Source organism: Callospermophilus lateralis, chromosome 10 (assembly GCF_048772815.1).
Source record: "Callospermophilus lateralis isolate mCalLat2 chromosome 10, mCalLat2.hap1, whole genome shotgun sequence".
NCBI lineage: Eukaryota > Metazoa > Chordata > Mammalia > Rodentia > Sciuridae > Callospermophilus > Callospermophilus lateralis.
This window is the reverse complement of record NC_135314.1, coordinates 112,477,795-112,496,172: the sequence shown is the minus strand read 5'-3', so window position 1 is coordinate 112,496,172 and position 18,378 is coordinate 112,477,795. Positions and strand designations below refer to the sequence as shown.

General features: G+C 43.1%; 1 protein-coding gene across 2 annotated transcripts; it reads left to right on the top strand.

The window, feature by feature from the left end:
• The first annotated feature begins 16,716 nt into the window (after positions 1–16,716).
• LOC143408855 (dual specificity protein phosphatase 18-like) lies at positions 16,717–17,329 on the top strand. Of its 2 annotated transcripts, XM_076868769.2 has the most exons (2): positions 16,717–16,927; positions 17,038–17,226. In XM_076868769.2, exons 1-2 carry the CDS (start codon positions 16,763–16,765, stop codon positions 17,224–17,226), a joined length of 354 nt encoding a protein of 117 aa, XP_076724884.1. In that variant the 5' UTR covers positions 16,717–16,762. The 2 variants fall into 2 exon arrangements, with proteins under 2 accessions (XP_076724884.1, XP_076724883.1); XM_076868768.1 differs by having other exon boundaries at positions 16,717–17,329.
• The last annotated feature ends 1,049 nt before the right edge of the window (positions 17,330–18,378 follow it).

Genomic DNA, 18,378 nt, shown 5'->3' with positions numbered 1-18,378 from the left:
TGGTGCTGGGGATTGAAACTAGAGTCTCATGAATACTAGGCAAAGTGCTTCACTACTGGGCTACATGTCCAGCCCTTTAAAATTTTTTTTTTTTAGTCAAGGACTTGCCGAATTGCCCACACTGGCCTGGAACTTGATCCTTCTGCCTCAGTCTCCTGAGTGGCGGGGATCACAGGTGTAATCTGGATTTCCTGCAGAGTTGGTTTCCCCTTGGCTCTGAGTTCCATCACCCCTCCTGCCTTCTCATCTTTGGGCTTCATAGTGAAGGCCCCTTTGGTTTAGTTTGCTGAAATGGCTTCTGTTACTTGCAATCAAAAAGTTCTAATAAGCATGGTCTTTACCTATGAATCATAACATCTGTCATATAAATGAGCAAAAAATTTAAATAAGAGACAGGAAATCTGGGTTCAGATCTTTTTCTTAGTATCTCGCAATCACATAGAATCATAGAGTATTGGTGTTAAATCTTAAAGGTAATCTGATTCCTCTACCAACAAGCTAGATGACTTTAGGAAGGGCTTTTAACTCTGTGGGCTTAACTATAAGACAGTCATAGTGATCCATGAAGGGGTGAGAGTTGAACAAAGTTTGTGCCCCATGGAGGCTTCCTTCAACATAAAAACCATGCCCAGATGGTCTACACTCCTTACGGTTATCTTTGTTGTTCATTTGATGTACAGAATATGGCTTCAAGAATAATTCCAGGGGAAACTCCCTTTGATAGTATCAAGCATAAAAACACAGGTTCTTATGTTGAAGGAAGCTTCCATGGAGCACAAACATTGTTTTTCATGGATCACTATGGCCATCTTATGGTTAAGCCCATTAAAAGCCCTTCCTAAAGTCATCTGACTTGTTGGTAATGGAATCAGATTACCTTTAAGATCTAACACTAATACTCTCTGATTCTATGTGGTTGTGAGATACTAAGAGAAAGATCTGAACCCAGATTTCCTGTCTCTTAAGTTTCTTGCTCATTTATATGACAGATGTTATGATTCATAGGTAAAGGCCATGCTTATTAGAGCTTTTTGATTGCAAGTAACAGAAGCCAGTTCAGCTACCTAAACCAAAAGGGCCTTCATTATGAAGCCCAAAGATGAGAAGGCAAGCGGGGTGATGGGACTCAGGGCCAAGGTGAACCCAACTCTGCAGGAAACCCAGAATGCCCCACTCATCCTCCTCTTTCTATTCGTATACTTTATTCTTTGTACTGCAGACTCTGCTTCTCAGTTCACACAAAAGAATATGGCTGCTCATTTCGTTTCAAGAGACTCAATCCAAGCCCAGATTCTGATGGAGGCATACTGTATCTGACAAGACTGGGATGGGCCCACCAGTGGGGTCACTATGGGTCCTGGAACCATCTGCAGCCAGTTCCTGAGTCATTGTTCTCAGGAACAGATGAGTATGAGGCCAGGCAGTGAAGCCAGTTACTGTTCTTTATTTGAAACTAATCAGAGCATTCATGCCCAGGAAAGGAAGGTAGAGGAAAGAAACAGTCTGAAGACATCTCACAGCCTCATGGCTTTTCCCTGGCTATAGGCCACAGTTCAGTATATTCAAATCAAAATAAACTTCTTGGCCCAACTAAAACCAGAGTTCATCTTTACCTTCATCCCCTCAGTCCTGGATTGGCTCAGTTCCCTCTGGTAGTTTTAGTTGTACATCTTGCAGCCTCCATCTTGGATGATGGATCAAGCCAGGGAATCCCTCAGGCCTCACTGGCCATTTTCACCTCCTCCATTTTCACCTCTGCTGAAGATGTGGGTCTGGTGCTCTCTTCCTGGGTCTCACAGCTCGAAAGGACTGACTGACTTACTCCTGTGAGATGGCGGAGATGAGGGCATCCAGAGTGAACCTGAGACAACCAATGCATCAATTCTTTGAGGGAGAAGGCTCTTGTTTCTGAGTTGAGTATCATTTCCTTGGGTTTTATAATAGCTAGAGACTGACATGTGAGATGTGGACAGTTTCAAAGACAACCTCTATGGCTTTCTAAAACTAATCTACCTTTTAAGCATCCCTATCCTCAGTCACCAACTGATTCTGATGTACTGATATAGGTGGTCCAACTTTCTAGTTTTATAAATGAGGCTACGAGGTCCAGAGAGGTTTAAGTTAAGAAGAAAAGGCAGAGGTAAAAATAAACAAAAATAAATCCTAAAACATTAAAACTGATGAATTCATTTGTTTGTATGTTTTGAGCTTGGTTGATCAGGTAGCTTTCTTTGTGAGGCCAAAGAAGCTGCAAATTCCCAAATGCCCTCCCTCACATGCGAAACCAGGTCCTCCTTCAGAAAAGTGGGAAGCCTTCCTCCTGCTGGCTTACCTCCCCAGGTCCCAGCTTCCTGCAGGGAGGGTGGCAACTGCTCAGGGTTCCTGGGTAACACTTAACTGCTTCCTGTGCATTCAAGGGCAGGAGGTGGGAGTAGGAGGAAGGCAATTGGATGGTGCATTTCACACACATGTTCCAGTCATTCCCTGGTTGTAGTTGAAATTGACAGTTCCCTTGTATGAAGGGTGCTGTTCACAGGTGAGGAAACCAAGGCTAATGGGGATTAAGTGTGCAGGCCAAGGTCACAGGCCTAGCAAGTGCATGATCTGGATTCCTCTTACACAGGTCCCCCTGACTGAGACATTCACACTCTTTTCTGCACACCTTTGGCTCATCTTCACAACTTCTGTTAGGTAGCAGCTAGCAGTGAGCAATGAGATGCGTGGTGAGGTCACAGGTTTTCTTGAAGTTACTCTTAAAGTTTTCTTTAAGTTACTGCCAAGGCAGATGAGTCAATCATTCATAGCAGACAACCTCTAGGGAAATATCAGTACATAAACCTTGAGGATAAACAAATGTAAAAGAGGCAATGAGGGAGAGTGTCTCAAGAAAGAAGGATTTATGGGACTAAGTCTTAACAGGACCCGTAAAAGTCAAGATGAGGTGCCAACTATCTCCTGCCAGCTCAGAAGGGGGAGATTCTTTAGTGGGGCAGGTGCACTAAGGTAACCTCCAACTGGCCACTGACCCCAGTGCCCACATTAACAGGGATGGACTTGAAGATGAAGCCCCCGTGAATCACATGACCACCATGACAGTTCTGGAAAGGACCAACTAGGGTCAAAAACTCCAAGTCTGATGTGATGTGAAGAAGGAGTTGAATGTCTGACTGGCACAAGGTGTTCCCCAGTTCTCAGGGCAAACATGAAGCAGTAATTAATTTGAAGCACTCTCAAGAAGGACAGTGGGCCTTCTCCATGAGTGCTCTCTGCTTGAACCTCACTTTGGTTTAACTTCCTTCTCACCTCACTTCCACTCCACTGCCACTTTTAATAATAAAGTTCTCTTGCACGACTTTTGGTGTCCCACTTTAAGTTTTCTTTCATGGGAACACAAGAACTGAGGTTTGGAATTTCAGCTCCCTGCTCTCCTGTGACACTTTAGGGTACCTGCTTCTGATGAAAAACATTGGCCAGAATTAGGAGCCTCTTATCTGCCACTTCTGAATGAGATGATTTTGAGATTCACCACTTGGGTTCTACTTTCACAGGATAAATCATTTTAAGTTAACCTGGCATCGTTCAAATAAGATGTTCCACCCTTGTGATGAGACTCTGGTGAATGGGTCAGAGCTGAATGAAGCATGGCTCATGGTCAGTAAGCTTGGTTGTACTGTAACAAATTGGAAGAGACAAGAGATGTGCACAATTAAAAAAAATTTTAAATGAATTTTCTGCAATACAGGAGAGAATTATTAAAGCCTATTTTCATTTCCTCCCCGGGTCTAACTGGTGAAGGCTTTCCCCACCTGTCCTCCTACCCTGAGGCCAGAACACTCCCTCTCCTGCTTTCATGCCATTGACAGCTCAGCCCTGCAGAGCTTCTGTCAGCAGGGAGTGAACAGTGCCACAGACCAAGAAGTGACTGTGCTTGGTTCACAGCTGTTCTTTAGACATCACTTTCCCAGGATCTCTGGTGACAGTGGAGTTTTTTAATGTGGTCAAGTTCTGAATATAAAAGTGTACGTTTGCTCTGCCGTCTCTGTGACTCCTGCTCTCCTGCAGAGTCAGGATGAAGCGTAAGTAACAGGTAATGTGGTCATTCTCCAAGTGTCATTCCACCGTGGTGAGCTCAGGCCCTGCTCAGACCTCAGGACCCTGCCGCTCTCAAACTGGTTTTTGTGGCTGTCAAACTCCAACATGGCAAACTTCCCACTGATACTGAATGAGCAGAAAACTTAGATTACTGCTGATTTTGCCAGAGGGAATTTTATCAAGAACAGTCTTATAGTGGTGGGGAGTTGAGACTCAGGGTGTGTGTGTGTGTGTGTGTGTGTGTGCGCGCGCGCGCGCGCGTGCATGCGTGTGTGTGCCTGCCTGTCTTAGAAACAGACACCAAGAAAGCATGACAGATTATGATGGGCTGTGATTTCGCTGCTGGCCAAGGTGGGCAGCTGACCCTCCGCCCCCTTCCTGTTCTCCGTCTCTGCCTGGCATGGATGCCGGAGGGCTGAGTTTGGAATAAGCATTACCCTGGCGTCTAACATAAACACCCTGCCTCATATTTCTTCCCAAGAAAGGGAGTGCAGATTCTAAGTAGCTGAATCATCTGGGGACAACTCCCTTCATTGTGTAGGTTACAAAAACACAGTTGCTTACTATGGGAACGCAGATGGGAAATCCATTCCACATTCAGGTTAGACCGTTAGCCTGGCCGGTTTTAAATGACTAAAACATGATTTTTTTTTTAAAGAATGCCTTCACAGTGATTCGGAATTCCTTTTTGAAGAGCTGAGAAAAAATTGAGCAAGAGTTATGAAGGGACCGAAGGAAGGTTCAATTTGCAACATAAAAATTACCTGGGTACTTAGAACTTGTTTATTTCTTGCTCCCAAAGCAATCAAATAAACTGAGGTGTTGAGACCCTTCAGGGTGACTGTCCCTGAGAGTATTAAGTCAGGAATTTGGGGTGACTGGTGAGAAGGGTCATTAAAAACAAGCTCGGGTGGAGTCTCTGTGGTACTTTGGCAGGAGCAGGTCTGTGGTCCTCAGTGCCCCTCATAGGCCCTCCAGGGGACAAGGGTGACTGCAGGACCCCATGTTTCTTGACCTCTTCCTCTCATGCCCTGAGTGTCTTCTCAGTGGCTCTGGTGTTATCAGTGATGACTTGATGATTTTAGGAGTCAAAGCGCCAAAGAGTCACAACATCTAGGTTTGGCATCAGGCTTAGGGAGCTTCATTCTGGCTTTTTTTTTTTTCTTTAATGAAGAAAGAAGAACATAAACAAGTGAAAAACCTTCTATCCCCTTCTAGAATCAAATACAGATAGTTGGCAGGGATTTATTTCTTCAAGCTTTTCACAGAACAGAAAAAGACACTCAAAAAAATTATTGGGGGGGGCGATTCTTAAGGGGAAATAAATATTACCATAAGAAAATGAAGATCACTGACAAATTCATTTTTTATTCGTTTTTTTTTTTTTTTTTTTTAAGGGAAGGTGGGGCAGGATTCCCCCTCCCCACAATTTTCATTCTTCAGCCTGAGGCTCTGATCCACCTGAGGTTCATTCAGTCGACAATATTTCCTGAGCAGCCTCTGTGTGGCTGGCCTGAGTGTTCCCTAACTCTCCCAGCAGCTCTGAGGTGGTCACTATTTAACTACCACCCATAGGCCACAAAACTACACTGGCTCAAGTGACTTTTCCACAACTTGGCCTCACAACTTGTCCATGAGAGCAGCCTTCACTGGGCACCAGGCCAGGGATCATTGCTCCTACGGGAAGAACAGTAGGAATTAGTCACGAAGCACAAGTTTTGACTTCAAATTCCCGACAGCGCTACGAAACCCAAATAATGTGATAAAAGATTACATGTCATTTGCATTCTTTGTACTGATGTGACACTGGTGGTATCTTAAGTGTCAGGGGTCCCCAGTCCCTGGAGTTCCCAAAGTGGCAGAGGGAATTTTTGAATTATTTCCAGGTGTTAAAGGTGAAGTCTAACAATAATTGTTTTCCTTTGAAATAATTTCAAGCTTACTGGAAAAATTGCAGGAATCGTACCAAAACCTCCCATATATCCTTTCCCCATATCTACAGGCTATGGTGAGGCTGTCTCCCACTCCTGTCCCTCTGTCTCCTGCCCACCCATGCTTTGCCACAGACCCTGCATGTCAAGCTACCTCTTGTCTCTAGGACCTGTGAGGGTATGAGATTGTCTTCCTGAGCCTCTGCATTTTGCCATATTTATTTTGTCATTTGCTATATAACCAGTATGATGATCAACATCAGGAAAATCAACAAAATAGTCTTAACCACAGTTCATACTTGAATTTCACTAATTGTCCCAGAGATTTCCCCCCCCCCCTCTGGTCCAGCATCCACTCCAAGGTCAACCTCTTGTGTTTAGTTGTTAAGTGTCCTCAGTCTTCTTCCCTCTTGCACATTTTCTCAGTCTTTCCCTACAGCCATCACCTTGATACGTCTGAAACTCACAGGCAGCTTTGGAAAAGAGTATTACAGAAGAGCCTATTTTCCTTCTCCACATGGCACAGTCACTGACCACAAATAAGCCAGCAGTTTGAAATAGCTGACACTTATCACATCACAGTTCAGTGGGTCAGGACGCAGGATTCTGGGATATTTTGTACAAAAGTTGTGTGTTCTTTTATGAGATGATCAGTATGGGTGCTCTACTCTGTGACTGAGGTACAAACGAGAGCCAAGTCCTCATGTTGAGGTCCTTTGGGAAAGGGAAACTCGATGAGGCATTGACAGAGTTTATCTCCTTGGGTTCCTAAGGCTCACTCTTCTTCAGAGTCAGCAGGAGATGAAGATTCCTGAGCAAGTCCTAGCAGGATGAGTCCAGTATGATGTCAGATAATCACTGGAGTGACAACCCACTACCTTAGCCATCTTCTGTTAATTAGAATACAGTCACTCAGAGAAGGGGGTTTGTGAACTTCAGGAGGCAGCTGTTGTGGGGGGGGGTACATGAAAGTCTGATGGTGTCCTGTTGACAGCTGCTCATCTCTTACTGCTGGTGATGTTGTCATGAATCCCTTGACTAAGGTGGCATCCACCATCCTCCTCCAGGGTGAAGTCACTCTCTTTTCATAAGTAGTATTTATAGGGAGATACTTTGGGGCAATGTCAACATTGCATTTTCATCAAATTTTAAATTAATTAATTAATATGTATGATCTCATCCATCCCTGGTTTATCCAATGAGTTATAGCTCATGACTAATACCCAAATTGTCCCAGACTTGGCCTGTGAAACCCTTTAAAGCCTGCTCCTGTGTCCTTTGAGCAGGGATCCATCATCCTCAGAACACTTTCTTATTTTCTGGATGTATTGTTTATATATTTTTTTTTATTTTCTGCATATTATGCAGAGTGTTTGGACATCTGAAAAACCTTTTTGGTTGGGAGAGATTGTCCATTTCCACGTTCGACTGTTCTTCAGAGAAGGTAGAAGGCTTAGCCAGGTGCATGGCTTCAATATGCAACCTAACCAAGGCAGATCTTGTCCCCTATGTTGGGCCTGCAACCCAGGAGGCAATATGTCCCTGCTGTAATCACCCCAAGGCCAGGGACCAGGCAATTAGGACCACCTCTACAATTTAGGACCTGCCAAAATTATTCAGCTACCAACCCTAAACTTTACCCTGCCCTAAACTTTAACCAATGAAGGCTGCAGTGAGGCTGTCCCTCACTCCTATCCCTCTATCTCCTGATCACCCATGCTTTGCCACAGGCCCTGCATGTCATGCTTCCTCCTGTCTCTAGGACCTGCCAGGATATAAAATTGTCCTCCTGTGCCTTTCTTTTGTCTTCTTTTAAGGCATTCCCTGACTGATCGTCTCATAAAAGAACACACAATTTTGGCACAAAGTATTCCGGAATCATATTTTCTTTGCTTCAGCCCTGAAACCAACCAGTGCTCCAGAGACCCTCCATTTCTCTTATTGGAGGATGGTATTTAGAAACCAATATCTGGATGCCAGGTCAATTTGACTTCCACCTGTGGTATGGACACCTGTGGTGCAGCTGGCTCCCATCAGACCCAGCCTAAGGCTGGAGGCAAAACGGTGTGAACTAAAATCCTGGCCACTGTAGACAAGTTGTAAGGCCCTGGGAAAGTCACCTGAGCTCTTGTAGTTTTGTCCTGTGGGTGGTAGTTAAAATCGTGACAACCTCAGAGCTGCTGTGAGGGTTAGAGAGGCTGCTCAGTAAATATCTTCTGACTCAATGAGGCTCATGTTGATCAGAGCCTCTGGTTGAAGAATGGACATGGCTGGGGGTGGGGGTGGGGGGTCCTGCTCTGCATCCCTTTAAAAAATAAGTAAATTTGTCAGAGATCGTCATTGTCATATGGAAATATTTCCCTTTGAGAATTCCTCCCAATAACTTTTTTTAAAATATTTATTTCTTAGTTGTAGTTGGACACAATTTTCTTTTATTTATTCATTTTTATGTGGTGCTGAGGATCGAACCCAGGGCCTCACATGTGCTAGGCAAGTACTCTACCGCTGAGCAACAACCCCAGCCCCCAAATAACCTTTTTAAAAGAGGTTTTTTTTTTGAGAGAGAGAGAGAGAATTTTTTTTTTCAATATTTATTTTTTTAGTTTTTGGCAGGCGCAACATCTTTGTTTGTATGTGGTGCTGAGGATCGAACCCGGGCTGCATGCATGCCAGGCGAGGGCGCTACCGCTTGAGCCATATCCCCAGCCCCCCAAAGAACCTTTTTGAATGTCTTTGACGTACTGTGAAAAGCTTGAAGAAACAAATCCCTGTCAACTGTCTATGTGATTCTAGAAGGGGCATAAAAAAGTTTTTCATTTTTTTTTTTATGTTCTTCTTTCTTCATTAAACTACAAAAAAAGAAAAGAAAAGAAAAAGCCAGAATGGAGCTCCTATAAGCCTGGTGCCAAACCTAGATGTTATGCGATGGCAGGTCATCATCCTGGGTGCTGTGGGCACGGTCCCCATCTCCTTCCAGCCAAAGGTCCTCCTTGGCTACCTGCTGCAGGGATGCTGAGAGTGTCAGCCGGCCACAGCCAGCTCTTCCTGGTGCTGGAGGCTGTCTCCTAACTCTCTGAGGGCAGCCCTCTTCTAAAGACTGAAAAGGAAAATACATCTAGCCTACAGGCCTCAAAGGGGACAACCTGGTAGGGCCACCCAAGCTCCAGAGCTCCTGTGGGCCTGGCCCATGCACCTACCTCACAGTTCTCCTCCTCTGCTGCCCAGCACACCCCCTGGCTCCCCGACCTTACACGTGGTGATCCCAGGGTTCTCCCTGAGAACCTGAAAGCTCTTCTCTACCCACGATCCTGTCCCCAGAAACCAGTCTTCAGCATGAACCTCCTTCACAGCCCACCTGCCTCCTCCGAGCTCTGGGCTGCCTGACTACATTGCCCCTCCTTCCCGTGGAATGCAGGCAGGTACATTTCTGATCCATTCGGAGTAAGGATTTTAAAATTTGGATATTTAAAAAAGAATGAAGCAACAGAACCTCACCCAAACGAAGTGATCCTCTACCCCTTTGTTTTAGTCAGGTTTTGTGTCACTATGACCAAGATACCCAATGAGAACAACTTAGAGGAAAGAAAGTCTATTTGGAGTTCACAGTTTCAGAAGTCTCATTCACAGATGGCCGACTCCATTGCTCTGGGCATGAGGTGGGGCAGCACATTATGGAGGAAGAGCCTTTGATGAGGAAAGCTGATTGGCGCATAGTGGGTCAGGAAACAGAGACAGAGGGAGGAAGGGGCTGCAGGGAGCACACACCCTGCCATGGCATGCCCTCAGTGACCCACCTCCTCTAACCATGCCCCGCCTGCCTACAGCTACCCCATCCTCCAAACTAGGATGGACTGATTAGGTCACAGCTCTCACAATCCAGTCATTTCACCTCAAATGTTCCTGAATTCATAGGAGCTCTTGGGGGACACCTCATATCTAAATCATAATAGCCTCTGCTGCCACATGTCCTCATTCAGAACAAACTGACCTTTCATGATTTTGCTCAAATTCTTAAAATATGTATGAAGTTAGAATTATATGTAAATACCCAAACATCTTCCTCGCCTCAGCTCCAAGAGTTACCCCTGGCTAATCCTCAATACCTCAACTGCTCCCAGATCACTTGGAACATATTCTAGATGTAGTATTTCATCTGTAAGTTTTTCAGTATGGATCTTTAAGAAAATGGCTCTTTTAAAAACATAACCACCAACTGAACGTTATGGCAGACTCCTGTAATCCAGGTGGCTCGTGAGACTGAGACAGGAGGATCACAAATTCAAAGTCAGCCTCAGCAATGACAAAATGCTAAACGACTAGGTGAGATCCTGTTTTTAAGTAAAATACAGAATAGGGCTGGGGATGTGGCTCAGTGGTTGAGTTCAATCCCCAGTATCAAAAAAAAAAATGTATATATATATAATGATAATAATAAACACCATAATATTTTGCAAAATATTATAAATTAGTAACAATACTGCCTTAATATCTTCAAATATCCTTTTCAGTGTTCTTATATCCAGTAATTTTGTAAATGTCGCAAAAGCCATTTTGCTTTGTTTCTAAGGTTTGTGTGTTTGAATCAAGATGAGGACAAGATCTCTGAGGCTCTCCCACCTTTCTTCTCCCCTCCCTCTGAGTTCCTTTGTTAAAAAAGCTGCAGAGTCAGGTGCAGTGGTGCATGCCTGTAATCCCAGCACCTCAGGGGGCTGAGGCAAGAGGATGGGGAGTTCAAAGCCAGCTTAGTAAATTAGTGAGGTGCTAAGCAACTCAGTGAGACCCTGTCTCTACATAAAATATGAAAAAGGGCTGGGGATGTGGCTCAATGGTCAAGCGCCCCTGAGTTCAACCCCCCCCCCCCCCCCCCCCGTACAAAAGATGGAAAAATAAAAGCTACAGACTTTCCCACAGCCTGAAAGTTTGTGGTGTCCAACAGACAGGTTTGTATTTGCTGCAGGTTCACAGTTGGGTCTGAAGCCTTCATTAAATTCTGGTTTCCTTCTTGCTTTGCTCTCTCTCTTATTTTCCTTTTTGGCAAGACAGCTTTTACCTGGGGTGGTATTCTTTTACCAGAAGGACTTGCAGTTATAATGCTCACACCATGGGTGACCAAGGCTTAGATACGACCATTCATTAGATGTTAAAAAATAGAACGTTTTATGATTTCATCTTATTGTATTAGCCAGACTACTTTTTATAAAGAGAAACTTCTCTTTGTTTATGATGTGGTGACGCAGAGACAATATGGAAAAGAAAGTTAAGGTAAATGCTAGATAATTCTTTCTGTTGATTTACCAATTTTTAAAGCAATTAGTTGGTTCCCCATTATCTTCCCAGTATGGCCAATTAATTCTCCTTTTGTTCAGGATCATTATGAACTTTGCAAGTTGTATGCAGTACAAGCCATTAGTTACTGATGCTGCAGTGGCTGGGTCTTTGGTCAGTGGGAGCCTCTCAGGCTGGCTCTTGAGTCCTCTCGCAATGTTCCCGTTGACTTTGGTAACTTTGCCACCTGGCATGACAGATGAGAGGTGACAGGCTCATCTCCCACAATCTCTGCCATCAATCATTTCTCTAAGGAACTCTGGTTCTTTCTAGTGGCCAAGAGTATTTCAAACCACAATAGAGGCTCAAGGAGAAGTGCCTAGTAATTTTTATAAAATTCTTACTCTGGGAAGAGGTAGAAAAAAGGGATTCTTGTACTGCTGTTTTATACCCCTCTATCATTGAATTTTTATCATGTACATTTATTATTTTATTTACTATGCACAGATTACATATAAACACATAGTTGAAAAAGATCAAAGTAAAACTTCCTTCCATAGCCTTCCAGACTACTTCTCTTGCCAATGAAAGCTACAGTTAATGATTTGCTCTGAATTCTTGCAGACATTTTCTTAAACAATATTGTTACCTAAATAAGACAAGTGAATTTTGTATTCCATATTTGATTTTAATCTACTCAGGTGGTTCAAAGAAACAGAAGTCTGATGGAAAAGTATAACAGAGAACAATGTACATCTTCACTGGGACCATCTGCTGAAACCCCAGGGGGTGCTGTTTACACTGCTGTCTCAGGGACTGGTGTCCCCTGCCGTTTGCAACACACCAGGAACCTGCCCAGGAACCAACAGGACAAAGAACAAAGGGCACTAATTTTTCTTTTTTTTTTTTGTACTGGGTATTGAACCACATAGTCAAATTCTCTTTTTATTTTTTATTTTGAGACAGGGTCTAGTTGCTGTGGGCCTTTCTAAGTTGCTGAAGCTGGCCTCCAACTTGAATTCCTCCTGCCTCGGCCTCCTGAGCCACTGAGATTACAGGTATGTTCAACATGCCTGGCTAAGAAAATGGTTCTTAAATACAAAAAAGGGATTTTCAAATGTGCTGGTATGAGATAAGTGCAAAATAAAACTAAACCAAAATACGACTTTTTTCACTTCTCAGATTGCCTAAGGTTGAACTACTTACTAACACACCCTCATTCAAAGCAGAAATGACTGTATATTTCTGACAGTTTAACAACAGGCATTTAATTATGAAGGTATTAAAAGCGCTTCTAAGAATATACCCTACAAATAAGTGTGAATGTTTGGGAAATACTGTACATATAAAGTAGTGAAATACTGTACATATAAAGTAGTGTTTCTTGTCTCTAGCCAAAATTTATAACTTCCTCTAATTATGAGGCAGACAGAAAACCCAATAGTGCCATTAGCTGTCTTTGTTACCAGTAAAAATCACAGATACTTTATGTCACATTACAAGTGTTGCCAGGATTGTGAAATAACATTTATACTCATCTGAACCCCCCAAATTACAGTTGTAATTAAGCTCACTGATAGACCTTGTTGTTTAATTCATTAATACGTAAGTCCATGTATTTCCAAATACAAATATGTTTATGACTATATTCCAGCAAAGCCGACTTTCTTTGAGGATTGTATTGTCAACATTTTAAAACATTAGTGTGAGAAGAAATTCCTGAGCTTCACCTACTGCCAAAAGGGTTCTTGACACAGAATAAGTTAGGGATGGATAATCCATAGCCTATATGCTTCCTCCAGATGGCAGCAAGAAAGTAAGGCAGATCAATCTAGGGAGTGGACTCTACCAGAAAGAAAAAAAAAGAAAGAAAGAAAGAAAGAAAGGATGCATATGTATAAAATGTACCTTTGCTTGGTGGCTTGAAATTGCTCTGGAGGACACATAGCAGCTGGGAATGTCGGTGGCCTCCAGGCTTGAAAACTGAGTAGCTGGAGGCCGGAATATTGAGGAGATTTTCCCCTGATAAACCTGGTAGGACCTCTAATGCTTTTGAATCTTGTGAATGCATAATTTTCTCAAAAATTAAATAGATAAAGTCTAACACTTTAAACTCCTTGTAACTCTGCCCAGGGGACCAGTCTGTGGCCCACAGCGACCTCTACCTTGCAGTCCCTCCTCCTCTCTGGACCTCAGCGGGCTCTGCAGCAGAGCCCTGAAGGATCTCTGCTGCCAGCTCCTTTGAATCCCAGTGAAAACTCTCTCCAGGGCTTCCTTGGTTTCCGCCTTTATTTACACCCACAGCATTTTCTCCTTCAGAGGCAATTTTTCATTCTTTCAAATGCAAACACCACAGTCTTGTCCCTATTTGGGTTTCATCACAGGTTCTCATGAACCCAGTTGGCACTGGTGGAATGTTCCGGATGGCACTTCAGGAATGCAGGAGCATTCATGAGATAAGCATTTTTTTTTGGTCTTCAATATTAATCATTCGTGTATAATGTTTATTTTAAAATGGAGTCCTACTGGTAGGAGGGGGGCAGATTTTTTAGTTTTGTTAGTTACAAATGGGACCTAATTACGACTATTTGTAAGAGGATATAAATATTATGGGGTTAGATCATTAAAATATTTTTTCTTCCCAAACCCCTCTAAGGAATTTCCTACTCTTTCCCAAATGAATTCAGGTTACAGCATAACACAGAGAGGGCTACCATGACTACCCTTGTCCAATACATCTCTGGAAACGGAAAGTTCATTTATAACCCCAAAATAAAATATTTGGAAGAAGACATGAATGCTAAGACCTAAGTAACAATACTATCGTGAATGATCATCGAAACCATGCAAATTGCCAAACAAATTGTGGGCAGGAGTTATACATATTTGTCTGGAGTCTTCTATATAACAAATGCAGACTCTTCCTGAGATTTCATTCTGAAGCAGGATGCTCATTTGTTTTATATTTTGGAAAATATTTTTTTTTAGAAGCAGACTTGATTTTCTTTGTACAATAAACAAAACTATAGCAGGGTCTTGCCACAAGAACTCACATGGATAAATCATTTAAAATTAAGATGTAACCTTATTATTTTTACAGCAGACTCTGGGAAAATATTTGAAGTCTCAACAGAAACCTCCAGCTTGTTTTTGAGTGAGAAACGTGTTGTTTTTGGAGTCCTGAACAGGATGAAGAAACCTCGGACAATTGCCAAGATCCTGTGTCCTTGTGCTGCCGAGTGAGCAAGGGCTTGGACATCAGGGAAGCTCAGGGCCACCAGTAGATTGGGGAGGGGGGCATGGAGAGCAGGGGGGACACAGTACTTCTGAAGAACTGCATAATAAAGTGAGTTATTAAGAAAGCAGTAAGTGGTGTCTCCAGCTCCTTTGCTGACCCATGACATTCAAAACAAAAAGTTGCCCAGACTGTGTTCCCTGGAGAAGGGGCATGGAGGTTAGGGCTCGGGAACTGAAGACACAGACGCTGCCTAATTGAGAAAGAAGTTTCTTTTCCTCAGGCCAGGAGTAGGGTGGACTCAGGAATCCTGCGGGTTTCTGGAAGGGTCTGTGCTCCCTGGTGCGTAAGTGGCTGGCAGAAATGTCTTCCAGATGTGTTTGAGAGATTCAGTGCTTCCCTCCGGGTCCATGTGTGGCAGAGGAGCGGCCACCCTGAGGGGCGTCTCTGTTCTGACTGGGTCATGCGATCTGTCCAGTGCTTTGGAAACCTGGTGAGCCACAGCAGATGGAGTAGCTGATAGGGACCCCCCCAAACTTCTGGCACCCCAGGTATTGGAGTACCTTGAATGAACACTCAGTCTGCCAAATATGACTTTCATGGAATTTTCTGTCGTTGTATGAGTGAAAATGCAGGATTATTTTTTCTAAGTTATAGAAATGTAATACCTATAAAATGGCAGAGTGATATTCATATTTGCTACATTGAAAGTATGTATATAAGGGTATAAAGGTTATATCCTTTATATCATTTGCCCCATGCAAACACACACACACACACACACACACACACACAAACCCCTGTCAACCTCTTGAACGTGAGACTGGCCGGGGCCACCTGGCCTCACACCTTTCCTCACCCTTCTCAGTCTCCATGTTGGCTGGCACATCTCATTGTCTTACGTGATTGCTTCATTCACTTTTCATTCAACAAATTCTGCAGAAAACCTGGAGGACCTCGTTTTTGTCCATAACTCAAAGGCATCATTTCAGTTTCAAGATGTGCAATGTTGAGCAGAGGGTGGGGATGTGAGAACTGTTTCTGGTTCCCGGAGAAGGAAGAGGGCTTCAGCAGTGGGGAAGCACTGAGTCAGCCCTGAGTGAGGAGAGGGGCCACGTGAAGGTTTGGCAAGGAACAGATGAGTTCGTAGATATTAGGTTGTAGAGAATAAATGGGCACTGAAACCAGGGAGATGGATTAGTCAGGGAAAGCACTTGGGGACATGAAAAAATATGGTTGTCTCCACCACCATGGAAGTTAGCATCATAAAAAAATAGAAGCTACCAGGGGAACAGTGCAAATCACATACGGTAGATTCTGCATAGAGCCCTTGCCAGTTTTCAAACTCTTTTCTCAAAGGTTCTGCCCAGTGTGGTTATATGTAAGACCGAATAGCACATCAGACAAAAATGATTTCTAGAAGCAAAATGGAAGATTGAATCATTAGGAGTGTTTTACTCGACAAATCCTATGTAGGAATCCTGAAGTCCCCTGGTATATAGGAACAATCAGAATACAGTAGTCAAATGCCTAGACCCTTTTGTTTTTGTGCCCAGGTTAAGAATTGTGATATAATGGTTTTCTGAGACTAAGCACATATTAGCAGATGTTACCACAACAAATATATTCTCTCATGTGTACAGATCTAATGCATAATTTAGTGCTCACCAGTTGAAAATGAAATTATAAAATTACTTCATGCACAATTTGATTACCTGTGGTTGAGAGGACACAGAAGGGTTGGCGCAGGGCATGGCTTTTCCCATAAAGACAGATGTTGTTTTCAGACTCGAGGCAGAACATTCTCTTCAAGGTAAAATCTCACTAGTGGCTAACTCCTGCATGCCAGTATTCCTTCCCTTTCCACTTTATTCTCCATCTTAAATCTTCTCTCCTTTTAGAAAGTGTTCCATGAACCAAATTTGGTGTGTTTTCAGCCTTCTGGTCATTTTTCCAAAAGAAAAAGGGATTATAATTTCTATGAATATTTATTGCAGTTGTACTGTTTGTCAAGAGTTCCTTAGACCGAGTATACCAATAGAAGAGATGATGACATTCAAGAATCGTCCCAACTTCTCTCTTCTTTAAAATAAATGTTGGCAGTCCTCCTGCCTCACCCTCTCCAGTTGCTGAGATTATGGACCTGTGCCACCGCACCAAGATCACAACATCCTTTTAAGGGACACAGCTTAGAAAAATGCAGGCCTCATGTGTCACCAACTGCTGACCCACCGCCTTGATGACAGCACCCCTGTGCACCTTCCCAGTTCAGTTCCGGCAGCCCTCAATCAGCGGCCTCTCCCAGATCACCAGAAGCCTGTACATCAGCAATGGTGCAGCTGCCAACAACAAGCTCTTGCTGTCCAGCAACCAGATCACTTCAGTCATCAATGTCTCAGTAGAGGTGGTAAATACCATCAATGAGGATATCCAGTATACACAGGTGCCTGTGGCTGACGCACCCATCTCCAAGCTCTATGACTTCTTTGACTCCATTGCTGACCACATCCACAGTGTGGAAATGAAGCAGGGCCGTACACTGCTACACTGTGCCGCTGGCGTGAGCCGCTCAGCCACTTTGTGCCTTGCCTACCTCATGAAGTACCATGCCATGTCCCTGATGGGTGCCCACACATGGACCAAGTCATGCCGGCCCATCATCCGACCCAATGCTGGCTTTTGGGAGCAACTCATCCATTATGAGTTCCAGCTGTTTGGCAAGAATACTATACAAATGGTCAGCTCCTCAATGGGAATGATCCCTGACATCTACGAGAAGGATGTCCGTTTGATGATTCCACTGTAAATCATCTCCTAGGCCCCTGCTTTGGGTCCAAGTACAGACCTATTATTGATCCTATATCAGGATCTGAACTTGAAGGATCTTTGTTGATACAGAAATGCACCAGATGATACCTTTTATAAGGGCAAAAAAAAAAAAAAAAAAAAAAGAAAGTGATACCACAGCTTTCAACTTTGTAACCTATATCTTTAAAGATTAAACTTGATTGTTAGAGGTGAAGATAAATTTTCTACCCTATGAGTGGCAGGCCATGGCTGCTGGCCAGAGGGTGAAATAAGGCAGGTGGTACACTGGAGAGAGACCAGAGCACCAGTGCCTGGAATCCTGCTGCCCTTCGATAGATTGAACAACTCATAAGTGAGACTGCCACAATCCTACTTTGTTCCTTCAAACCCAAAACCAGAGCCTTAAGCATCATGGCACCCCCTGAACTTTTCACAGTAAGTGCCAACCTACTGGATAAGTGGCCTTCAAATAGTGCTCCAGGAACCCTACAGGCCCCAAACAACCCACATCCATCAGTGGCCATACTCTAGTTTTCTAAGATCAAATTTACACAGATGATAGTTTTCAAATAAACATTCCAATATTATAAAATTTTTTAAAAATAAATAAATAAATAAATAAATAAATAAAATGTTTATAAAATTTTGTTCCCAGTGAATAATTTAATACTTTACAGTAAGTTTTTAAAACATTTACTTGTACTGTGGACTCAGGTGGCCATGGACTGGTACCCATACTCCTTCTCAGACTAATGTGTTTAAATGTATAAGGTAAAATACCCAAGATGACAATTGCAATGGAAAAATAATTATGTAAAAATCCAGTGATCAAAATGACTTTTAAAACTTCGTGGAAAAATAATGTGTCACGATTAAAACATTAAATAACAAGAGCCAGCTGCAAGTCTAATAACTGCCATATTTTGAAGTTGGGATAAGCGTAAAGGTTATTTTCCATTTATCTACAATCATTGTAATGTGACAGGAAATTCTCTTTGGTCTCCCTTGGTGACAGACTCACGGGAACCACTAGTGATTGCTATGATT

Excerpts from the sequence above, each read along its gene's own strand:
- LOC143408855 (XM_076868768.1), top strand. The coding sequence starts at position 16,763 with ATGACAGCACCCCTGTGCACCTTCCCAGTTCAGTTCCGGCAGCCCTCA.